Source organism: Oncorhynchus kisutch, unplaced genomic scaffold (genome assembly GCF_002021735.2).
Source record: "Oncorhynchus kisutch isolate 150728-3 unplaced genomic scaffold, Okis_V2 scaffold4062, whole genome shotgun sequence".
Taxonomy (NCBI): domain Eukaryota; kingdom Metazoa; phylum Chordata; class Actinopteri; order Salmoniformes; family Salmonidae; genus Oncorhynchus; species Oncorhynchus kisutch.
The window spans coordinates 96141-122484 of NW_022266007.1; the positions used below are offsets into that span (position 1 = coordinate 96141).

The 26344-nt window shown below is 42.4% G+C and overlaps 1 protein-coding gene across 4 annotated transcripts in view; it reads left to right on the plus strand.

The window, feature by feature from the left end:
• LOC109864812 (repetitive proline-rich cell wall protein 2) overlaps positions 1-13514 on the plus strand; it is a 33421-nt gene extending 19907 nt beyond the window's left edge. For all 4 annotated transcript variants that reach the window (XM_031822073.1, XM_031822071.1, XM_031822072.1 and 1 more), the window contains one exon: positions 13298-13514. In XM_031822073.1, the coding sequence (XP_031677933.1) occupies positions 13298-13490 (193 nt within the window). In that variant the 3' untranslated portion in view covers positions 13491-13514. The remainder of the gene's footprint in view (positions 1-13297) is intronic.
• The last annotated feature ends 12830 nt before the right edge of the window (positions 13515-26344 follow it).

Consider the following 26344-nt stretch of genomic DNA (forward strand, 5'->3'; position numbering starts at 1 on the left):
ACCTGTGGTGGCCCCTAAGCACTGTGGGAGAAAAAAAGAGGCTCAGCGTGGATGCCACTCAGACTGATACTCAGACAGGGACAGACAGACACAGGTCTCACTTCTCAGGTTGTTCCTGTCACCACCGGGCATGCCTGCGTTGAATTAAGTGGGACACAGTGGTGAGTCCAGGTGTCACTGTGATGTGTGGTGAATGTGGCAGTAGGTGTCTCTGAGTGCCACTGTGTTTAATTAACACCAGAACCACTAGAGCAGTCATTTGGACTTAAACAATGACATTATAGTGAATATAAGTGTCGATATGACAGCAATCAAATAGTCAATTATTGTCAGCTCGTGCTTACATGGTATGAGTCTCCAGGCATTGGCATCAGTTGGGGCATGTCCATGTCACATAAACAATGAAAGCTGGTGAGTGGGTTGCAGATGTTTTTTTGCTTGAGATGTAAGGTCATCAAAAAAATAAACGTCCCTTTTTCAGGACCCTGTCTTTTAAAGATAATTTGTAAAAATCCAAATAACTTCACAGATCTTCATTGTAAAGGGTTTAAACACTGTTTCCCATGCTTGTTCAATGAACCATAAACAATTCATGAACATGCACCCGTGGAACAGTCGTTAAGACACTAACAGCTTAAAGACCATAGGCAATTAAGGTCACAGTTATGAAAACTTAGGACACTAAAGAGACCTTTCTACTTACTCTGAAAAACACCAAAAGAAAGATGCCCAGGGTCCCTGCTCATCTGCATGAACTTGCCTTAGGCATGCTGCAAGGAGGCATGAGGAGTGCAGATGTATCCAGGGCAATAAATTGTAATGTCCATACTGTGATAACACCTAAGACCGCGCTACAGGGAGACAGGATGGACAGCTGTAACAAAACCTGCACAGGATCGGTACATCCGAACATCACCCCTGCGGGACAGGTACAGGATGGCAACAACAACTGCCCGAGTTAAACCAGGAACGCACAATCCCTCCATCAGTGCTCAGACTGTCCGCAATAGGCTGAGAGAGGCTGGATTGAGGGCTTGTAGGCCTGTTGTAAGGCAGGTCCTCACCAGACATCACCGGCAACAATGTTGCCTATGGGCACAAACCCACCGTCGCTGGACCAGACAGGACTGGCAAAAAGTGCTCTTCACTGACGAGTCGCAGTTTTGTCTTACCAGGGGTGATGGTTGGATTTGCGTTTATCGTCGAAGGAATGAGCGTTACACCGAGGCCTGTACTCTGGAGCGGGATCGAGGTGGAGGGTCCGTCATGGTCTTGGGCGGTGTGTCACAGCATCATCGGACTGAGCTTGTTGTCATTGCAGGAAATCTCAATGTTGTGCGTTACTGGGAAGACATCCTCCTCCCTCATGTGGTACCCTTCCTGCAGATTCATCCTGACATGGCCTCCAGCATGACAATGCCACCAGCCATACTGCTCGTTCTGTGTGTGATTTCCTGCAAGACAGGAATGTCAGTGTTCTGCCATGGCCAGCGAATAGCCCGGATCTCAATCCCATTGAGCATGTCTGGGACCTGTTGGGTCGGAGGGTGAGGGCTAGGGCCATTCCCCCCAACTTGCAGGTGCCTTGGTGAAAGAGTGGGTTAACATCTCACAGAAGAACGGGTAAATCACAGAAGAACGGGTAAATCTGGTGCAGTCCATGAGGAGGAGATGCACTGCAGTACTTAATGCAGCTGGTGGCCACACCAGATACTGACTGTTAGTTTTGATGTTGACCCCCCCCCTTTGTTCAAGGACACATTATTCATTTTCTGTCAGTCACATGTCTGTGGAACTTGTTCAGCTTATGTCTTGTTGATTCTTGTTATGTTCATACAAATGTTTACACATGTTAAGTTTAATGAAAATAAATGCAGTTGACAGTGAGAGGACGTTTTATTTTTTTGCTGAATTTATTACTCTGCCATTTTTAATGTCCTGACCCCCTCCGGCTTGACTTTTCCTAAATAAGTCTATCACACAGTCATTCTTAGAATCTTAATATTAATCCGTTTTAGGAATGGAATGCCATTTTAAAAAGGTTTTCCTCCGTTGCCCCTCACCACAGTTGAACTGAAGGTGCTGTGGTCCGTTGATAATCACGTTGATTTCCACGAAACTGAACCGGTTAGACTATACCCACACTAATTTCACAGATACAACAACAGATGAAATAAATGAAGGAGAAGTATGATGAGGGAGAAAGGTTGAGTTGATGAGGAAGAGGATGCATCATTAGGCCTAGGTCATCACCAGTTATGAATGAAGAACAGGGCGGGCCATTGTATTGATCTATTATAATTATAATCTCTATATGGTATGTACTCTATCAGTCCACTGAATCCAAGCAGTTTTATCAGTCTACTTGTAGTACACAGTGTGAGCATCCATAACTTACAATGGCAAGAAGACCAAGACGAATGGGATGTACATGCTGCGTTAGCTCTGCTACGAGATCTGAATGAAAACGACTCGGATGGTGGGGAAGAAATGCATATCCTGGCATCTCTGCTGATTATTCTGATCCTCAGCCGTAACGGTACGCACTGAGCAGGTGCCTGCGCCTCCACCAAATGAAACGGTGAGACAGGAGAGAGGAAATGATAGAACAAGCTGGTGACAATGCTACGGGCCGATTAGCAGCATAAAATGTCATCACTGAGAGAGCAGGCCCTACATCTCAGCATCGCACACTTACCAGCTTTCCTTGTTTGTGACATGGACACGCTCCAACTGATGCCGTTACGTGAAGATGCACACCATGTAAACACAAGCTGACAATTGACTGTTTTTGACTGCTGTCAAATCGACCCTTCTATTCATTGTAATACCAATCAATCAAATGTATTTATATAGCCCTTCATACATCAGCTGATATCTCAAAGTGCTGTACAGAAACTCAGCCTAAAACCCCGAACAGCAAGCAATGCAGGTGTAGAAGCACGGTGGCTAGGAAAAACTCCCTAGAAAGGCCAATACCTAGGAAGAAACCTAGAGAGGAACCAGGCTATGTGGGGTGGCCAGTCCTCTTCTGGCTGTGCCGGGTGGAGATTATAACAGAACATGGCCAAGATGTTCAAAATGTCGAATTGTCGAATTTGTGCTTTATAATGTGGCTACTGATGTTTTCATCATTTGACCGTTGTTGTTGACTGTGCATCTTGGTAGTTGGGGTATTTTTCTTTTGCCCTTGTAAGAATGATCTGTTAGGGTGTTCCAGGGTTGCAAAGGGTCGGCAACTTTCCGGTACATTTCTGAAATTTTTCCAAACATTTTCCATGGGAAGTTATGCCTGGGAATTTGGGGAATTTTTGCTTAAATTAATCAAAAAAGTTAGCTTATAACAGTGAACCTTTTTCTTGTGGGATACACATAAGGCAATTCTAGGTCTTTTGGCATATTTTGGTAAAACTATCCCCAATTCAATGGAATTGAAACTCTCTGCATGCACAGTGCACTCTTCCATCACATGCGCAGTGCACTCTTCCATCACATGTGCAGCTGATTCTCAAGATCTTGCACACTAATGAGATGCTATTGAACCCACAGTACTACACTGTCTGAGTCAAGGACTACATGCTTTCTGGTAAGTTTTGATTACAATACTGGGTTGGGTGAATATATTTCATGACATAATTTTTTGTTAACTAGTAAATAGTAGCCTACAGCGAAGTGTGTTTAAATCATTTCTAACTTGTTAACAGTTTCTGCTAGTTAGTTTTTTGCTACCAGGTGGGTTTTAGCTTGCTTGAGCCTGCTAACTGAGTGCTTTATTCACCTGTTTCCATACGTTTCATTTTAAAAACATTTCTTACGAAGGAGTTTGTTTTAATTTGACCTTTTATTTAACCAGGCAAGTCAACTAAGAACAAATTCTTATTTACAATGACGGCCGAGGAACAGTGCCTTGTTCAGGGGCAGAACGACATATTTTTACCATGTCAGCTCGGGGATTCGATCCAGCAACCTTTCAGTAACTGGCCCAATGCTCTAACCTCTTGGCGACCTGCCGCCCCATGTTTAATCTAACTGCTGAACTATTTATCTGTACATGGATTTTTTATTTTCATTTTTTTCATTTTTTTCCCCCCTTCTAATCTTTACAGGACAATGCCACGGGCACTATCTGATGTGTGGAGACGTTTCACTGCAGCTAATGTAGAAGGAAAAGCGGTGTACATTTGCAAATACTGTGCCAAATCATATGTGGAGAATGCAACAAAGATGCAGAATCATCTGGCCAAGTGCATAAAGTTCCCTCGGCGCTCACAACAAGCAACCTCTGACAAAAGTCCCTCTACTTCTATTCGAGGTGAAAATGATGAATCAGATATTGATAGCAACAGCTCATGGTCCTCCTGGAATCAGACACCTTATCGACAGCAACAGCTCGTGGTCCTCCTGGAATCGGACACCTTATCAATAGCAACAGCTCATGGTCCTCCTGGAATCGGACACCTTATCGATAGCAACAGCTCATGGTCCTCCTGGAATCGGACACCTTATCGATAGCAACAGCTCATGGTCCTCCTGGAATCAGATGCTTTTTTGACTCAATGGAGGAACGTAGCCAGAGAAATGCTGATGAATGTCTTGCTTGAGCTGTGTGTGCAATTGGTTCACCTCTGATGCTCACAGGCCATGTGTATTGGAAGAGATTGCTGAATGTTCTTCGCCCAGCATACACCCCTCCAACCAGACATGCTTCTACTCATTTGCTGGGTGCAAAGTTCAACAGAGTTCAAGTGAAGATCAAGTAAATCATAGAGAAAGCAGACTGTATTGCAATCATCTCTGATGGGTGGTCGAATGTTCGTGGGAAAGGAATAATTAACTACATCATCTCCACCCCTCAAACCAGTATTCTACAAGAACACAGACACAAGGGACAATGGACACACCGGTCTCTACATTGTAGATGAGCTGAAGGCAGTCATCAATGACCTTGGACCACAGTCGGTATTTGCACTGGTGATAGACAATGCTACGAACATGAAGGCTGCTTGGTCTAAAGTGGAGGAGTCCAACCCTCACATCACACCCTATTGGCTGTGCTGCTCATGCATTGAATCTGCTCCTCAAGGACATCATGGCACTGAAAACAATGGATACACTTGACAAGAGAGCCTAGGAAATGGTAATTATAGCAGCAATCTACCTCACCAAGCAGTGAGAAGAATAAGAGCACCACATTGAAGCTGCCCAGCAACACCTGTTGGGGTGGTGTTGTCATCATGTTTGACAGTCTCCTGGAGGGGAAGGCGTGTCTCCAAGAAATAGCCCATATCACAGTCTGCTGACATGGACAGCCCCATCAAGAGGATCTTCCTGGACAATGTATTTTGTGTGGTAAGCAGCCTGAAACCTATTGCAGTAGCCATTGCACTGATTGAGGAAGACAATGCCATCCTATCTGATGTTCAGACTCTGCTTGCAGATGTCAGAGAATAAATCCATACTGCCCTGCCCACATCACTGTTGCTCCAAGCAGAGGAAACTGCTGTTCTGAAATACATCAAAAAGCGTGAAGACTTCTGCCTGAAGCCCATACACGCCGCAGCGTACATGTTGGACCACAAGTATGCTGGCAAGAGCATCCTGTCTGGTGCAGAGATCAACAAGGCCTATGGTGTCATCACTACCGTGTCTCGCCACCTTGGCCTGGATGAGGGCAAGGTTCTTGGCAGTCTGGCGAAGTACACTTCCAAGCAAAGGCTTTATGTCTACTTATGATGAGGTTAAAGGTTTCTGTCTCCATATGATATGGTAAATATATACAATGCAAAAAAACATCTACATTTTAAATGGTATGAATATTAATTTGCCTATATTCCCGTTAATTCCCACGGAAAGTTTCCACCTCTGATTATTCCCCAAAATGTGCAACCCTATCCAGCACACATGCTTTCTGTTTAATAGTTGTAACACAGCCTCAAAATACAATTGATTGAACACTTGATTCATTATAATTTTTTTATTATTGACATGTTTTACATATAGTCTACAGCAACATAAACTAATGAAAATGCTTTTGTTCTCATGTTACCTGAGACCATCATAAACAAATCGCCTATATGAAATGTATTAATTAGTGTTAGAATGTTGCAGTCAGAATGACTACTCACTAGCTTGAAGAGGAGGCCCAGCGGTTCTAGTGTTAGAATGTTGCAGTCAGAATGACTACTCACTAGCTTGAAGAGGAGGCCCAGCGGTTCTAGTGTTAGAATGTTGCAGTCAGAATGACTACTCACTAGCTTGAAGAGGAGGCCCAGCGGTTCTAGTGTTAGAATGTTGCAGTCAGAATGACTACTCACTAGCTTGAAGAGGAGGCCCAGCGGTTCTAGTGTTAGTGAAGTGTGTATGTACTATCACAGACGCCACATGAGGAACTTCAGAAAGCGGAACTTCCCCTCAAATAAAAACACACCTTATGGAACAGCGGAGACTGTGAAGCAACACAAACATAGCCACAGACACATGCATGTGTACGCACGCACGCACGCACACACACACGCACGATAACATAAAAAAAATATATATTTAACCTTTATTTAACAAGGCAAGTCAGTTAAGAGCAAATTCTTATTTACAATGACGGCCTTCCGGGGAACAGTGGGTCAACTGCCTTGTCAGGGGCAGAACGACAGATTTGTACCTTGTCAGCTCTGGGATTCGATCCAGCAGTCTTCGGTTACTGACACAGTGCTCTAACCACTAGGCTACCTGCCGCACTATGTACACATTTTGTACTGTAGATATGTGGTAGTGGTGAAGAAGGGTCCTGAGGGCAAACAGTGTGTTGTGAAATCTGTGAATGTATTGTTTTCAAATAGTGTAAACTGCCTTAATTTTGCTGGACCCCAGGAAGAGTAGCTGCTAGCACAGCTAATGGGGATCCATAATAAATACAAATAATTGTTCTACCATGACCCTGTTGGCTAAGCTCCCTCTCCTTGTTTGGCTAGTAATTGGTGTGTGTTGCTACAGCAGAGGTTTATATTCCCACTGTTCCTTGATAATACAGCGATAGCATTAACCTTCTCCCAGCATCTGTCTCTCCTCTTTAACCAGCCTGACATTTGGACTTCTTTCTCTATTTTAGATCACTCTTAATGACTGAGGTCATATCTGTTTTGTTCGCTTACTCCTCTCTCTCTCTCTCCATTTACATTTTAGTCATTTAGCTTATGCTCTTATCCGACTGACAGCAGTGAGTGCCTACATTTTTCATGCTGTTTCCCTGTGGGAATCGAACCCACAACCCTGGCTTTGCAAGCGCTATGTTCTACCAACTGAGCCTCTCACTCACTCACTCTCTCTCACACCTCCTTCTATTAATTTCCTTTGCTCCCTCCCACAAAAACAGGAAAATAAACCAAATTTTCCACCACCATGCTCGAGTGGCTACTTCCTGATGTTGTGCCTGTGCTCAGCCAGGGGTAAACAACAGACTGCTGCAGTGTGCATCTTCTGGAATATATCTGAAAACGGTTGTGAAAAATGTCTTTTTATTAAGGAAGAAGACAGTATGCATATCCCCCCCCCAATCCAGCAGCACGCTATTAAAACTACTTAAGGAGGAAACGGATGCCTTTGCAGCCTGAATGGAGGATGTTTTATGTACGAACCGGTCCCAGAGGGATACCAGTGTTTTACCGGCTGGGTACATTACGCCAAGACGAAAGTGAAGATGTATCACACACTAGCAGCTGTCTAGGCCTTTTCTCTCCCTTCTTTTCAGTACTACCCTTTTATCAGAGGTGAGATGCATTCACACCATTAACTTAGTAGCCTTATCAACATGTAGATGACTTGACACATGGCTGGTTGTGTGATTAAATGTGTTGCACTTATGGAGTGCGTCCCTCCCTTCTGTCACCCTAGAAATGGAATCCAATCATCACAGAATGTTGACTTTGAATGGGTATGTCCACTCTAGTAAATATATTTCTTTACTTACACATAATCTCTAGAGCAGCTCACCATTAGGATGAGGCAGCACAGGTCCTATATGCCCTCAGGCTCCAACACTGGAGATCATTTCACACCTGATACATTTCCTCATGTTGTCTGCCTCTCTCTGGGGAGGAGTGTGTTTTCCCCTCAAGTTAATTGTCATTTCTGTAAACAACAATACAAATGAGGTAAGATTTCCCTCTCCCGCTAACACAGTCCATTAATAGCATTTTCTGTTTGTACCTTGTGTTTGATTCTTTAGCGGAAAATAAAGGTATAATTAGAATTCATTGGCTTTTTCTGTCTGCATAGTGAGAGAAGAAGCTTAGCTTTAGTACAGTACAGGTCACACCAGGCGTCCTCATTGGCCAGGTGTAAGAGAGGCTCAACTCCTATAGAAAGGTGGTACTACTTCACTGACTGACTGAAAGGTGTAAGGTATCTAGAGCCACCCTCCATCACCTGGTTATACCCCCCCCACCTCCCCATAGCCTCCTTTGCCCCTAGGAGTTGGGTGAGCCCCCCCCATCAATGATTCATCCCCAGCATTCAACAACATTATTCCCACATTAAAATTGCATGGTGCCTTTAAACCTCTTTGTTCAGAGGCGTTTGGTTTGGGCCCTGGGCACACCTCAGCACCGTTACACAAGACTGCCACAATCCATATCTCCAACTCTGCGAGGGGGGAGACTGTGAGATTTTAAGGGGGAGGGGTGTAGGAGATGAGGAGGGGTCTTTGAGTAGATCTGATGTACAGTATTTTGGAATTCAACAGTTTGTTGACCCATATGTTATTTGATAGAGGTGTGTGTGTGTGTGTGTGTGTGTGTGTGTCTTTAACCAGAGAAATCACATTGAGATTGACATCTTTTTTCCAGTGGGTTCTGACCAAGATGGCAGCATTCATAGTTACACATGTGACACAACATAACACATAATAATGAATGGAAGTTAAATTGGTGCAAAGTCCATAAGTGTGTTAAACCTTCTCTTTAAAAGACATGTCAGTGTATTTGGGTAGTTTGAGAAGCAAGAGGCCGTAGGGCAGTAGAGAATGGTTTGGAACGCCTGCAAATAAGGGTGTGTTAATTGACCTTACCACATAGTGGTGACCTTAGTACATGTTGACCTAACATGATCACTGTTTGCCTGGCCATAACATTTGTGACGGCAGTTTATTTTTCCTACATTTCACTCTGTCACCAAAAGTGAAGTACTTCTTGTTCAAGGTCACTTTCAACGTGCTGAAAGCAGAGTGTTGTGTTTTGGGTGCCTCTCTGGAGTGGCTGAGGAGAGGAGCACATGCAGTCCTCTCCAAAGTGATGATACCCCTCAATAACCCTCTTTTACACACCCTCGCCCTATTTCAAGTATCAAACCACTGAGCCATCAAAAAACACACCCAGCCCCAAACAGCCAATCTCCCAGTTCTTTAACCAAAGATTATAGTCTCTCTATCTCCACATGTGGAGGGGGGAAGGCATCCACCTATTCCCAGGAAGATGATTCCTTCCCCCTTGTAGGCACACACACACACACACACACACACACACTTTCTCTTTTGCCAGTCTTCCACAGCGAATGAAAAATGTGTCCAATATCCCTAGACGGACAATAATGATCAGAAAGCAATAGAGGTGAGGTGGATAGATAGCACCTTGCCCTGGGATAGCCGTTCTGCTTGGGTTTGCACTTGTTAAGGGTGTGTGCGTGGGTTTTAAAGGTTTTGCTTTGCTGCTGTTTCTCAGCAAGGCACTCCCATTACTTCTCATTGTTACGGTGTGGACTTTTCGTCTATTGTCTGAGTTGCTCTGTTGTTGGCCAGGGCTAATGGCCGCTCCTTTAGCTGCCTTCAACCCGATCTCCTCTGACTCCCTGGGCTCCTTCAGTGTCTTCAAAGGTCTGTAGGACCTGGTGGAGGGAAGGGGCCATTAAAGATGATCTCAGAGCACACACACACCTGACACTAACACGCGGGCAGACAGGCATGTAAACACACACACAGAAGACCTGCATGCTCACTCACTATTACACGGGAGAGATGGAAAACAGAATGTTTTTATCTTTTGAAAAGGAATGTTTTTCTACTGTGTGTGTGTGTGTGTGTGTGTGTGTGTGTGTGTGTGAGAGCCCATGATGGATGGAGAGTGCTGACATGTGCAGCTCAGTGGACTGCGAGACTGGACATGGCTAGACTCTCTCTTCTTCCCCCTCTCTCGCTCTGCTTCACTCTGAAAGACATTGCACGTCACCCCTGCTCCCCCCTGCTCTCTGACATCAGAGGTAGCAGGCCAAACATCAGCTGTATATTGGACCATTTCACCCAGGGCCAGTCAACCTATAGAAGGTCTTAGTGGTGGATGATGAACTGTTTGATTCGTCTATCAGTTTAATGATGGATTGTTGTGGACTGGTGGTCATAGGAATGTTATTTTAACTTTGGTTGATCACTATCGGACCACCCATCTATCTGTGATTTCTAGCCTTCCTGTTACTGTTTAAGCCATAGAATAGTTTAAGTTCTATTTTAGAGCATAGGTCAACGTAGTTGATTTGATATATTTCAGTATTGTAGGCTAATTACACCCACATTTCTCCTCAGTGGTTCAGTGTGTCTTTACTTCACTTCCAGTGCCTTCGGAAAGTATTCAGACCCTTTGTTCCACATTTTGTTACGTTACAGCCTTATTCTAAAAATGATGAGAAAAAATTATGTAATCAATCTACACACAATCCCCCATAATGACAAAGTGAAAACAGTATTAAAAAATGTTTGCAAATGTATTGAAACAGAAATACCTTATTTACATAAGTATTCAGACCCTTTGGTATGAGACTTGAAATTGAGCTCAGGTGCTTCCTGTTTCCATTGAGCATCCTTGAGGTTTCTATAACTTGATTGGAGTCCACCCGTGGTAAATTAACTTGATTTGGAAAGGCACACACCTGTCTATATAAGGTCCCACAGTTGACAGTACATGTCAGAGCAAAAATCATGCCATAAGGTCAAAGGAATTGTCCGTAGAGCTCCGAGACAGGATTGTGTCGAGGCACAGATCTGGGGAAGGATACCAATACATTACTGCATTATTGAAGGTCACCAAGAACACAGGGTCCTCCATCATTCGTAAGTGGAAGAAGTTTGGAACCACCAAGACTCTTCCTAGAGCTCGCTGCCGGCCAAACTGAGCAATCAGGGGAGAAGGGCCTTGGTCAGGGCGGAGACCAACGACCCAATGGTCACTCTGACCGAGCTCCAGAGTCCCTCTGTGGAGATGGCAGAACCTTCCAGAAAGACAACCATCTCTGCAGCACTCCATCAATTAGGCTTTTATGGTAGAGTTGCCAGACGGAAGCCACTCCTCAGTAAAAGGCACATGACAGCCCACTCCAGAGCGCTCAGGACCTTAGACCTGGGCAAAGGTTCACCTTCCAACCGGACAATGACCATAAGCACACAGCCAATACAACTCAGGAGTGGCTTCAGGACAAGTCTCTGAATGTCCTTGAGTGGCCCAGCCAGAGCCCGGACTTGAACACGATCGAACATCTCTGGAGAGACCTGAAAATAGCTGTGCAGCAACATTCCCCATCCAGCCTGACAGAGCTTGAGAGGATCTGCAGAGAAGAACGGGAGAAACTGCCCAAATACAGATGTCCCAAGCTTGTAGCGTCATACCCAAGAAGACTCAAGCTGTAATTGCTGCCAAAGGTGCTTCAAAAAGTACTGACTAAAGGGTCTGAATACTTGTGTAAATTATTTATTTTTGAAGACATTTGCATAAATGTCCCCCAAAAAGGTTTTACTTTGTCATTATGGGGTATTGTGTGTACATTGATGAGGGGAAAAATCTATGTAATTAATTTTAGAATAAGGCTGTTACCTAACAAAATGTGGAAAAGGTTAAGGCGTCTGAATACTTTATGAATGCACTGTATATTAGGCTGGTGTGTTTGATTCTAAACAGAGGAACAGTTTGGATCTCACTGTTCAGGGACCTTCCTTCACCAATCACACCAGCGCAGTGTAGCGATGAACGTGTTGCCAGGCAACTATAAGAATCTAATGCCTAGTGACGCTTCAAAAAGTTGCATCGTTCCAACTGCCTGGTGGGAAGTGTGTGCAGGTTTACCAGCTCAAAATAACACTGCACTCTTCCTATGTAAATATGTCCTTGGGGGGGTTTCGCAGGAAATTGTCACGTCTAAATGAATCTCAACTTAGGGCTTTGAGGCATTTCAAAGCAAAACCAGACTTGGTTAGAAAAACCTACTGCATCATAGCTTTCAAATTTAAATTGATCATCATCTGACATAACCTTTCTTTTGACCCTTTGTCATTTTCAACTGTAAAGTCTTCAGTGTCGCCCTCTTTCTGCCAGCTGGCGAACCACAAGACCAGCTTGTGGATTTAAAGGGGAATAACGGCAAAATGTGCCTGTTCCTAAACCCCTCTGACTCATTGGACTGTCTGTCAAAGTGCTCACCTCTTTCACTCAGGGAGAGTGAGGTAGAGCTACGTCACGTGGTTATACGGCCCCCTCCCACTCACTGCAGCACCTGATAGAACTTTCTGGAATAACGCAAATCTACAACAACACATGTACGTTCTGTCACAGCTAAAATACTACATTCGGGAAGTCCAATTGATTATTTGATATGGCATATACAGTACATGTTATGAAGTTGCCTTCTTTTCTGAGATCTCTGCCAAGCAAGGAGGACAGGAGACAACCTAATCCCGCCTCCCACTTTTACCTTGAAACCCCTTTGGACAGTTCACCTGCCTATCAACACTGTCCATTTTCCCTCTCTGACTGTCGGCTACATCCCTCGTTGCATGGTGTGATCAGATCATTACGGCAAAGTACATCTACTAAAATGAGAGGGAAAGACTAGTGAGTGTTCACCATAACGTCCAAGTCATAGGAGGACACGTATGGGCTAAAAGGCTCATTTATGGAACTAATGTTTCATTTAGGTGAATAACATAGTAATGGCATCTGGGTGGCCACTACAGAGGACATTTCCTGATGAGCTCTTATTTAATGTGATACAAATTATTATAGTCCTGACAACTCGTTTAACTATTCCTGAGATATTCACTTACAAGAAACAATGTGACTATCAAACTCAGCAAAATTATAATTAATAATTACACACACTACTTTTCAGTTCATAAACTTGAGCTGTGTATGTTTGTGTGTATATCGTGTGTGTGTGTGTGTGTGTATATCGTGTGTGTGTGTGTGTGTGTGTGTACGTGTCTGCTTGCGTATGCTTATGTGCGTCTGTCCTTTGTCTAGTGTTGTAAATGTTAACTGTCTGTCTCTGTCAGGCTGGAGGAGGAGAAGGTCCATGCTGCATCCTTTGCTGAGGCTGAGGCCCAGGCCAGTGTGAAGGATGAGGTGGGTCGTATCCTGGAGCTGGAGAGAGCCACGACCCATAATACCCTGACGCAGGCTGTCATGAGGGAGAAGGTCAGCGCTGAGGATGAGAGGCTACGCACCCAGCTTTACGTAAGTCCCTAACCCCCTCCAACCGTTTCTCAACCCCCCCCTTCGTCAATTGGTTTTGTTCCAGTGTTTCAGCCCAGCACTAACACTGACTTTCACAGTCATCAAGACCAGATGTGAATTAAGTGTTTTAGTGCTGGGCTGGAACAAATGCCTGTACACCCACTAGCTAGGGGTTGATGACTGTACTTGGCCCTGATGGCAGCTCATTCCCCTCTGTAACCAGGGTGATGATCACTGTGCTCCTCATAGGTGGGACCATCCCTATAACCAAAACAGAGGACTATATAGATATCTAATCTTAGTATCTGTAAAACATCTTGTTCCGCTGGGCATCCTAATGCTATACTGTACTCCACTGAAACATGAGACTATATAGTATTATCTAGTATCTGTAAAACATCTTTTTGCTGCGCATCCTATGCTATACTGTACTCCACTGAAACTGAGACTATATAGTATTTCTTATCGTAAAACATCTTGTTCTGCGGCATCCTAATGCTATACTGTACTCCACTGAAACATGAGGACTATATATGTATTATCTTAGTATCTCCATGTTGAGTTAACCAGTGAGTATGAACTCAGGTCCATGTTGAGTTACCAGTGAGTATAAACTCAGGTCCATGTTGAGTTACAGTAGTATAAACTCAGGTCCATGTTGAGTTACCAGTGAGTATAAACTCTCGGTCCATGTTCAGTTACCAGTGAGTATAAACTCAGGTCCTGTTGAGTTACCAGTGAGCATAAACTCAGTTCATGTGGAGTTACCAGTGAGTATAAACTCAGTCCATGTTGGTTACCAGTGAGTAAAACTCAGGTCCATGTTTGAGTTACCAGTGAGTATAAACTTTCAGGTCCTGTTGAGTTACCAGTGAGTAAACTCTGAGTTCATGTTGAGTTACCAGTGATTATAACCTCTGAGGTCCATGTTGAGTTACCAGTGTGTATAAACTCAGGTCCATGTTGAGTTACCAGTGAGTATAAACTCAGGTCCATGTTGAGTTACCAGTGAGTATAAACTCAGGTCCATGTTGAGTTACCAGTGAGTATAAACTCAGGTCCATGTTCAGTTACCAGTGAGTATAAACTCAGGTCATGTTGAGTTACCAGTGAGTATAAACTCAGGTTCATGTTGATTACCAGTGAGTATAAACTCAGGTCCATGTTGAGTTACCAGTGAGTATAAACTCAGGTCCATGTTGAGTTACCAGTGAGTATAAATCATTCATGTTGAGTTAACCAGTGATATAAACTCAGGTCCATGTTGAGTAATAACAGTGAGTATAACTCAGGTCCATGTTGAGTTACCAGTGAGTATAAACTTAGGTCCATGTTGAGTTACCAGTGAGTAAAACTCTGAGGTCCATGTTGAGTTACCAGTGAGTATAACTCAGGTTCATGTTGAGTTACCAGTGAATATAACTCAGGTCCATGTTGAGTTACCAGTGAGTATAAACTCAGGTCCAGTTGAGTTACCAGTGAGTATAAACTTTGAGGTCTGTTGAGTTACCAGTGATATAAATTGAGGTCATGTTGAGTTTACCAGTGAGTATTAACTCAGGTTCATATTGAGTTACCAGTGAGTATAACTCTCATTCAATGTTGAGTTACCAGTGAGTATAAACTCAGGTCATGTTGAGTTACCAGTGAATATAACTCAGGTCCATGTTGAGTTACCAGTGAGTATAAACTCAGGTCCATGTTGAGTTACCAGTGAGTATAAACTCAGGTCATGTTGAGTTACCAGTGAGTATAAACTCTGAGTCCATGTTGAGTTACCAGTGAGTATAACTCAGTCGTCATGTTGAGTTACCAGTGAGTATAAACTCAGGTCCATGTTGAGTAATACCAGTGAGTATAAACTGAGGTTCATATTGAGTATAAACTCAGGTCCATGTTGAGTTACCAGTGAGTATAAATTCAGGTCCATGTTTAGTTACCAGTGAGATAAACTCAGGTCCATGTTGAGTTACCAGTGAGATAACTCAGGTCCATGTTGAGTTACCAGTGAGTATAAACACTGCAGGTCATGTTGAGTTACCAGTGAGTATAAACTCAGGTCCATGTGAGTTACCAGTGAGTATAACTCTGAGGTCCATATTGAGTTACCAGTGAGTATAACCTCAGGGTCCATGTTGAGTTCCAGTGAGTATGAACTCAGTCCATGTTGAGTTACCAGTGAGTAAACTCAGGTCCACCTGTTGAGTTACCACGAGTGAGTATAAACTCAGGTCCATGTTGAGTTACCAGTGAGTATAACTCAGGTCCATGTTGAGTTACCAGTGAGTATAAACTCAGGTCCATGTTGAGTTACCAGTGAGCATAAACTCAGGTCCATGTTGAGTTACCAGTGAGTATAAACTCAGGTCCATGTTGAGTTACCAGTGAGTATAACTCAGGTCCATGTTGAGTTACCAGTGAGTATAAACTCAGGTCCATGTTGAGTTACCAGTGAGTATAAACTCTGAGGTCCATGTGAGTTACCAGTGAGTATACCTCTGAGGTCCATGTTGAGTTACCAGTGAGTATGAACTCAGGTCCATGTTGAGTTACCAGTGAGTATAAACTCAGGTCATTGAGTTACCAGTGAGTATAAACTCAGGTCATGTTGAGTTACCAGTGAGTATAAATTCAGGTCCATGTTGAGTTTACCAGTGAGTATAAACTCAGGTCCATGTTGAGTTACAGTGAGCATAAACTCAGGTCCATGTTGAGTTACCAGTGAGTATAAACTCAGGTCCATGTTGAGTTACCAGTGAGTATAACTCAGGTCCATGTTGAGTTACCAGTGAGTATAAACTCAGGTCCATGTTGAGTTACCAGTGATATAAACCTCAGGTCCATGTTGATTTACAGTGAGTATAAACTCAGGTCCATGTTGAGTTACCAGTGAGTATAAACTTAGGTCCATGTTGAGTTACCAGTGAGTATAAACTCAGGTCCATGTTGAGTTACCAGTGAGTATAAACTCAGGTTCATATTGAGTTACCAGTGATATAAACTCAGGTCAATGTTGAGTTACCAGTGAGTATAAACTCAGGTCCATGTTGAGTTACCAGTGAGTATAAACTCAGGCCATGTTGAGTTAACCCAGTGTGAGTATAATCAGGTCCATGTTGAGTTACCAGTGAGTATAAACTCAGGTCCATGTGAGTTACCAGTGAGTATAAACTCAGGTCCATGTTGAGTTACCAGTGAGTATAAACTCAGGTCCATGTTGAGTTACCAGTGAGTATAAACTCAGGTCCATGTTGAGTTACCAGTGAGTATAAACTCTGAGGTCCATGTTGAGTTACCAGTGAGTATAAACTCAGGTCCATGTTGAGTTACCATGAGAAACTCAGGTCCATGTTGAGTTACCAGTGAGTATAAATTCAGGTCCATGTTGAGTTACCAGTGAGTATAAACTCAGGTCCTATTGAGTTACCAGTGAGTATAAACTCTGAGGTCCATGTTGAGTTACCAGTGAGTATAAACTCAGGTCCATGTTGAGTTAACAGTGAGTATAAACGCAGGTCCATCTTGAGTTACCATGAGTATAATTCAGGTCCATGTTCAGTTACCAGTGAGTATAAACTCAGGTCCATGTTGAGTTACCAGTGAGCATAAACTCAGTACATGTTGAGTTACCAGTGAGTATAAACGCAGGTTCATATTGAGTTACCAGTGAATATAAACCTCAGGTCAATTTGAGTTACCAGTGAATATGAACTCAGGTCAATGTTGAGTTACCAGTGATATAAACTCAGGTCCATGTTGAGTATACCAGTGAGTATAAACTCAGGTTCATATTGAGTATAAACTCAGGTAATGTTGAGTTACCAGTGAGTATAAATCAGGTCCATGTTGAGTTACCAGTGAGCATAACTCAGGTCCATGTTGAGTTACCAGTGAGTATAAATCAGGTCCATGTTGAGTTACCAGTGAGTATAAACTCAGGTCCATGTTGAGTTACCAGTGAGTATAAACTCAGGTCCATGTTGAGTTACCAGTGAGTATAAACTCTGAGGTCCATGTTGAGTTACCAGTGAGTATAACTCTGAGGTCCATGTTGAGTTACCAGTGAGTATGACTCAGGTCCATGTTGAGTTACCAGTGAGTATAAACTCAGGTCCATGTTGAGTTACCAGTGAGTATAAACTCAGGTCCATGTTGTTACCAGTGAGTATAAACTCAGTCCATGTTGAGTTACCAGTGAGTATAAACTTAGGTCCATGTTGAGTTACCAGTGAGCATAAACTCAGGTCTGTTGAGTTACCAGTGAGTATAAACTCAGGTCCATGTTGAGTTACCAGTGAGTATAAACACAGGTCCATGTTGAGTTACCAGTGAGTATAAACTCAGGTCCATGTTGAGTTACCAGTGAGTATAAACTCTGAGGTTCATATTGAGTTACCAGTGAGTATAACCTCTGAGGTCCATGTTGAGTAACCAGTGAGTATAAACTCAGGTCCATGTTGAGTTACCAGTGAGTATAAACTCAGGTCCATGTTGAGTTACCAGTGAGTATAAACTCAGGTCCATGTTGAGTTACCAGTGAGTATAAATTCAGGTCATGTTGATTACCAGTGAGTATAAACTCAGGTCCATGTTGAGTTACCAGTGACATAAACTCAGGTACATGTTGAGTTACCAGTGAGTATAAACTCAGGTCCATGTTGAGTTACCAGTGAGTATGAACTCAGGTCCATGTTGAGTTACCAGTGAGTATAAACTCAGTTCCGTGTTGCCTTACCAGTGAATATAAACTCTGAGGTCCATGTTGAGTTACCAGTGAGTATAAACTCAGGTCCATGTTGAGTTACCAGTGAGTATAAACTTAGGTCCATGTTGAGTTACCATGAGTATAAACTCAGGTCCATGTTGAGTTACCAGTGAGTATAAACTCAGGTTCATGTTGAGTTACCAGTGAATATAAACTCAGGTCATGTTGAGTTACCAGTGAGTATAAACTCAGGTCCATGTTGAGTTACCAGTGAGTATAAACTCTGAGTTCCATGTTGAGTTACCAGTGAGTATAAACTCAGGTCCATGTTGAGTTACCAGTGAGTATAAACTTTGAGGTCCTTTCGAGTTACCAGGGAGTATAAATTCAGGTCCATGTTGAGTTACCAGTGAGTATAACTCAGGTTCATATTGAGTTACCAGTGAGTATAAACTCAGGTTCATATTGAGTTACCAGTGAGTATAAACTCAGGTTCATGTTGAGTTACCAGTGAATATAACTCAGGTCATGTTGAGTTAACAGTGAGCATAAACTCAGGTCCATGTTGAGTTACCAGTGAATATAAACTCAGGTCAATGTTGAGTTAACAGTGAGCATAACTCAGGTCCATGTTGAGTTACCAGTGAGTATAAACTCAGGTCCATGTTGAGTTACCAGTGAGTATAAACTCAGGTCCATGTTGAGTTACAAGTGAGTATAAACTCTGAGGTCCATGTTGAGTTACCAGTGAGTGTAAACTCAGGTCCATGTTGAGTTACCAGTGAGAAAACTCAGGTCCGTGTTGATTACCAGTGAGTATAATTCAGGTCCATGTTGAGTTACCAGTGAGTATAAACTCAGGTTCATATTGAGTTACCAGTGAGTATAAACTCTGAGTCCATGTTGAGTTACCAGTGAGTATAAATTCAGGTCCATGTTGAGTTACCAGTGAGTATAAACTCAGGTCCATGTTGAGTTACCAGTGAGTATAACTCAGGTCCATGTTGAGTTACCAGTGAGTATAAACTCTGAGGTCCATGTTGAGTTACCAGTGAGTGTAAACTCAGGTCCATGTTGAGTTACCAGTGAGATAACTCAGGTCCATGTTGAGTTACCAGTGAGTATAAATTCAGGTCCATGTTGAGTTACCAGTGAGTATAAACTCAGGTTCATATTGAGTTACCAGTGAGTATAAACTCTGAGTCCATGTTGAGTTACCAGTGAGTATAAACTCAGGTCCATGTTGAGTTAACAGTGAGTATAAACGCAGGTCCATCTTGAGTTACCAGTGAGTATAATTCAGGTCCATGTTCAGTTACCAGTGAGTATAAACTCAGGTCCATGTTGAGTTACCAGTGAGCATAAACTCAGGTACATGTTGAGTTACCAGTGAGTATAAACTCAGGTCCATGTTGAGTTACCAGTGAATATAACTCAGGTCCATGTTGAGTTACCATTGAATATGAACTCAGGTCAATGTTGAGTTCCAGTGAGCATAAACTCAGGTCCATGTTGAGTTACCAGTGAGTATAAACTCAGGTTCATATTGAGTATAAACTCAGGTAATGTTGAGTTACCAGTGAGTATAAATCAGGTCCATGTTGAGTTACCAGTGAGCATAAACTCAGGTCCATGTTGAGTTACCAGTGAGTATAAACTCAGGTCCATGTTGAGTTACCAGTGAGTATAAACACAGGTCCATGTTGAGTTACCAGTGAGTATAAACTCAGGTCCATGTTGAGTTACCAGTGAGTATAAACTCAGGGTTCATATTGAGTTACCAGTGAGTGTAACCTCTGAGGTCCATGTTGAGTTACCAGTGAGTATGAACTCAGGTCCATGTTGAGTTACCAGTGAGTATAAACTCAGGTCCATGTTGAGTTACCAGTGAGTATAAACTCAGGTCCATGTTGAGTTACCAGTGAGTATAAACTCAGGTCCATGTTGAGTTACCAGTGAGTATAAACTTAGGTCCATGTTGAGTTACCAGTGAGTATAAACTCAGGTCCATGTTGAGTTACCAGTGAGTATAAACTCAGGTCCATGTTGAGTTACCAGTGAGTATAAACACAGGTCCATGTTGAGTTACCAGTGAGTATAAACTCAGGTCCATGTTGAGTTACCAGTGAGTATAAACTCTGAGGTTCATATTGAGTTAACAGTGAGTATAACCTCTGAGGTCCATGTTGAGTTACCAGTGAGTATAAACTCAGGTCCATGTTGAGTTACCAGTGAGTATAAACTCAGGTCCATGTTGAGTTACCAGTGAGTATAAACTCAGGTCCATGTTGAGTTACCAGTGAGTATAAACTCAGGTCCATGTTGACAGTACCAGTGAGTATAAACTCAGGTCCATGTTGAGTTACCAGTGAGCATAAACTCAGGTCCATGTTGAGTTACCAGTGAGTATAACTCAGGTCCATGTTGAGTTACCAGTGAGTATAACTCAGGTCCATGTTGAGTTACCAGTGAGTATAAACTCAGTTCCGTGTTGCCTTACCAGTGAATATAACTCGAGGTCCATGTTGAGTAATACCAGTGAGTATAAACTCAGGTCCATGTTGAGTTACCAGTGAGTATAAACTCAGGTCCATGTTGAGTTACCAGTGAGTATAAACTCAGAGTCCATGTTGAGTTACCAGTGAGTATAAACTCAGGTTCATATTGAGTTACCATTGAGTATAACTCAGGTCCATGTTGAGTTACCAGTGAGTATAAACTCAGGTCCATGTTGAGTTACCAGTGAGTATAAACTCTGAGTTCCATGTTGAGTTACCAGTGAGTATTAACTCAGGTCCATGTTGAGTTACCAGTGAGTATAAACTCAGAGTCCATGTTGAGTTACCAGTGAGTATAATTCAGGTCCATGTTGAGTTACCAGTGAGTATTAACTCAGGTTCATATTGAGTTACCAGTGAGTATAAACTCAGGTTCATGTTGAGTTACCAGTGAGTATAAACTCAGGTCATATTGAGTTACCAGTAGAATATAAACTCAGGTCAATGTTGAGTTACCAGTGAGCATAAACTCAGGTCCATGTTGAGTTACCAGTGAGTATAAACTCAGGTCCATGTTGAGTTACCAGTGAGCATAAACTCAGGTCCATGTTGAGTTACCAGTGAGTATAAACTCAGGTCCATGTTGAGTTACCAGTGAGTATAAACTCAGGTCCATGTTTGAGTTACCAGTGAGTATAACTCTGAGGTCCATGTTGAGTTACCAGTGAGTATAAACTCAGGTCCATGTTGAGTTACCAGTGAGAAAACTCAGGTCCGTGTTGAGTTACCAGTGAGTATAATTCAGGTCCATGTTGAGTTACCAGTGAGTATAAACTCAGGTCCATGTTGAGTTACCAGTGAGTATAAACTCAGGTCCATGTTGAGTTACCAGTGAGTATAAATCAGGTCCATGTTGAGTTACCAGTGAGTATAAACTCAGGTCCATGTTGAGTTACCAGCAGTGAGTATAAACTCAGGTCCATGTTGAGTAATACCAGTGAGTATAAACTCAGGTTCATATTGAGTATAAACTCAGGTAAATGTTGAGTTACCAGTGAGTATAAATCAGGTCCATGTTGAGTTACCAGTGAGCATAAACTCAGGTCCATGTTGAGTTACCAGTGAGTATAAACTCAGGTCCATGTTGAGTTACCAGTGAGTATAAACTCTGAGGTTCATATGTGGTTACCAGTGAGTATAAACTCGAGGTCCATGTTGAGTTACCAGTGAGTATAAACTCAGGTCCATGTTGAGTTACCAGTGAGTATAAACTCAGGTTCATATTGAGTTACCAGTGAGTATAAACTCAGGTCATATTGAGTTACCAGTGAGTATAAACTCAGGTCCATGTTGAGTTACCAGTGAGTATAAACTCAGGTCAATGTTGAGTTAACAGTGAGCATAAACTCAGGTCCATGTTGAGTTACCAGTGAATATAAACTCAGGTCCATGTTGAGTTACCAGTGAGTATAAACTCAGGTCCATGTTGAGTTACCAGTGAGTATAACTCAGGTCCATGTTGAGTTACCAGTGAGTATAAACTCAGGTCCATGTTGAGTTACCAGTGAGTATAAACTCTGAGTCCATGTTGAGTTACCAGTGAGTGTAAACTCAGGTCCATGTTGAGTTACCAGTGAGAAAACTCAGGTCCATGTTGAGTTACCAGTGAGTATAAATTCAGGTCCATGTTGAGTTACCAGTGAGTATAAACTCAGGTTCATATTGAGTTACCAGTGAGTATAAACTCTGAGGTCCATGTTGAGTTACCAGTGAGTATAAATTCAGGTCCATGTTGAGTTACCAGTGAGTATAAACGCAGGTCTCTTTGAGTTACCAGTGAGTATAAATTCAGGTCCATGTTCAGTTACCAGTGAGTATAAACTCAGGTCCATGTTGAGTAATACCAGTGAGTATAAACTCAGGTCATATTTAGTATAAACTCAGGTAAATGTTGAGTTACCAGTGAGTATAAATTCAGGTCCATGTTGAGTTACCAGTGAGCATAAACTCAGGTCCATGTTGAGTTACCAGTGAGTATAACTCAGGTCCATGTTGAGTTACCAGTGAGTATAAACTCTGAGTTCATATTGGTTACCAGTGAGTATAACCTCTGAGGTCCATGTTGAGTTACCAGTGAGTATAAACTCTGAGGTCCATGTTGAGTTACCAGTGAGTGTAAACTCAGGTCCATGTTGAGTTACCAGTGAGAAAACTCAGGTCCATGTTGAGTTACCAGTGAGTATAAATTCAGGTCCATGTTGAGTTACCAGTGAGTATAAACTCAGGTTCATATTGAGTTACCAGTGAGTATAAACTCTGAGGTCCATGTTGAGTTACCAGTGAGTATAAACTCAGGTCCATGTTGAGTTACCAGTGAGTATAAACGCAGGTCCATGTTGAGTTACCAGTGAGTATAAATTCAGGTCCATGTTCAGTTACCAGTGAGTATAAACTCAGGTCCATGTTGAGTAATACCAGTGAGTATAACTCAGGTTCATATTGAGTGAGTATAACTCAGGTATGTTGAGTTACCAGTGAGTATAAACTCAGGTCCATGTTGAGTTACCAGTGAGTATAACTCTGAGTTCATATTGGTTACCAGTGAGTATAACCTCTGAGGTCCATGTTGAGTTACCAGTGAGTATGAACTCAGGTCCATGTTGAGTTACCAGTGGGTATAAACTCAGGTCCATGTTGAGTTACCAGTGAGTATAAACGCAGGTTCATATTGAGTATAAACTCAGGTAAATGTTGAGTTACCAGTGAGTATAAATTCAGGTCCATGTTCAGTTACCAGTGAGTATAAACTCAGGTCCATGTTGAGTTACCAGTGAGTATAAAACTCAGGTCCATGTTGAGTTACCAGTGAGTATAAACTCTGAGGTCCATGTTGAGTTACCAGTGAGTGTAAACTCAGGTCCATGTTGAGTTACCAGTGAGAAAACTCAGGTCCATGTTGAGTTACCAGTGAGTATAAATTCAGGTCCATGTTGAGTTACCAGTGAGTATAAACTCAGGTTCATATTGAGTTACCAGTGAGTATAAACTCTGAGGTCCATGTTGAGTTACCAGTGAGTATAAACTCAGTCCATGTTGAGTTACCAGTGAGTATAAACGCAGGTCCATCTTGAGTTACCAGTGAGTATAAATTCAGGTCCATGTTGAGTTACCAGTGAGTATAAACTCAGGTCCATGTTGAGTTACCAGTGAGTATAAACTCAGGTCCATGTTGAGTTACCAGTGAGTATAACTCAGGTCCATGTTGAGTTACCAGTGAGTATAAACTCAGGTCCATGTTGAGTTACCAGTGAGTATAAACTCAGGTCCATGTTGAGTTACCAGTGAGTATAAACTCAGGTCCATGTTGAGTTACCAGTGAGTATAAACTCAGGTTCATGTTGAGTTACCAGTGAGTATAACTCAGGTTCATGTTGAGTTACCAGTGAGTATAAACTCAGGTCCATGTTGAGTTCCATGAATATAAACTCAGGTCCATGTTGAGTTACCAGTGAGCATAAACTCAGGTCCATGTTGAGTTACCAGTGAGTATAAACTCAGGTCCATGTTGAGTATAAACTCAGGTCCATGTTGAGTTACCAGTGAGTATAAACTCAGGTCCATGTTGAGTTACCAGTGAGTATAAACTCAGGTCCATGTTGAGTTACCAGTGAGTATAAACTCAGGTCCATGTTGAGTTACCAGTGATATAAACTCAGGTCCATGTTGAGTTACCAGTGAGTATAAACTCAGGTCCATGTTGAGTTACCAGTGAGTATAAACTCAGGTTCATATGAGTTACCAGTGAGTATAAACTCTGAGGTCCATGTTGAGTTACCAGTGAGTATAAACTCAGGTCCATGTTGAGTTACCAGTGAGTATAAACTCAGGTCCATGTTGAGTTACCAGTGAGTATAAACTCAGGTCCATGTTGAGTTACCAGTGAGTATAAACTCAGGTCCATGTTGAGTTACCAGTGAGTATAAACTCAGGTCCATGTTGAGTTACCAGTGAGTATAAACTCAGGTCCATGTTGAGTTACCAGTGAGTATAAACTCAGGTCCATGTTGAGTTACCAGTGAGTATAAACTCAGGTCCATGTTGAGTTACCAGTGAGTATAAACTCAGGTCCATGTTGAGTTACCAGTGAGTATAAACTCAGAGTTCATATTGAGTTACCAGTGAGTATAACCTCTGAGGTCCATGTTGAGTTACCAGTGAGTATGAACTCAGGTCCATGTTGAGTTACCAGTGAGTATAAACTCAGGTCCATGTTGAGTTACCAGTGAGTATAAACTCAGGTCCATGTTGAGTTACCAGTGAGTATAAACTCAGGTCCATGTTCAGTTACCAGTGAGTATAAACTCAGGTCCATGTTGAGTTACCAGTGAGTATAAACTCAGGTCCATGTTGAGTTACCAGTGAGTATAAACTCAGGTCCATGTTGAGTTACCAGTGAGTATAAACTCAGGTCCATGTTGAGTTACCAGTGAGTATAAACTCAGTTCCATGTTGAGTACCAGTGAGTATAAACTCTGAGGTCCATGTTGAGTTACCAGTGAGTATAAACTCAGGTCCATGTTGAGTTACCAGTGAGTATAAACTCAGGTCCATGTTGAGTTACCAGTGAGTATAAACTCTGAGGTCCATGTTGAGTTACCAGTGAGTATAAACTCAGGTCCATGTTGAGTTACCAGTGAGATAAACTCAGGTCCATGTTGAGTTACCAGTGAGTATAAACTCAGGTCCATGTTGAGTTACCAGTGAGTATAAACTCTAGTTCCATGTTGAGTTACCAGTGAGTATAACTCAGGTCCATGTTGAGTTACCAGTGAGTATAAACTTTGAGTCTGTGTCGAGTTACCAGTGAGTATAATTCAGGTCCATGTTGAGTTACCAGTGAGTATAAACTCAGGTTCATGTTGAGTTACCAGTGAGTATAAACTCAGGTTCATGTTGAGTTACCAGTGAGTATAACTCAGGTCATGTGAGTTACCAGTGAGTATAAACTCAGGTCCATGTTGAGTTACCAGTGAGTATAAACTCAGGTCCATGTTGAGTTACCAGTGAGTATAAACTCAGGTCATGTTGAGTTACCAGTGAGTATAACTCAGGTCCATGTTGAGTTACCAGTGAGTATAAACTCAGGTCCATGTTGAGTTACCAGTGAGTATAAACTCAGGTCCATGTTGAGTTACCAGTGAGTATAAACTCAGGTCCATGTTGAGTTACCAGTGAGTATAAACTCAGGTCCATGTTGAGTTACCAGTGAGAAACTCAGGTCCATGTTGAGTTACCAGTGAGTATAATTCAGGTCCATGTTGAGTTACCAGTGAGTATAAACTCAGGGTTCATGTTGAGTTACCAGTGAGTATAAACTCTGAGTCCATGTTGAGTTACCAGTGAGTATAAACTCAGGTCCATGTTGAGTTACCAGTGAGTATAAACTCTGAGGTCCATGTTGAGTTACCAGTGAGTATAAACTCAGGTCCATGTTGAGTTACCAGTGAGTATAAACTCTGAGGTCCATGTTGAGTTACCAGTGAGTGTAAACTCAGGTCCATGTTGAGTTACCAGTGAGAAAACTCAGGTCCATGTTGAGTTACATTACCAGTGAGTATAAATTCAGGTCCATGTTGAGTTACCAGTGAGTATAAACTCAGGTC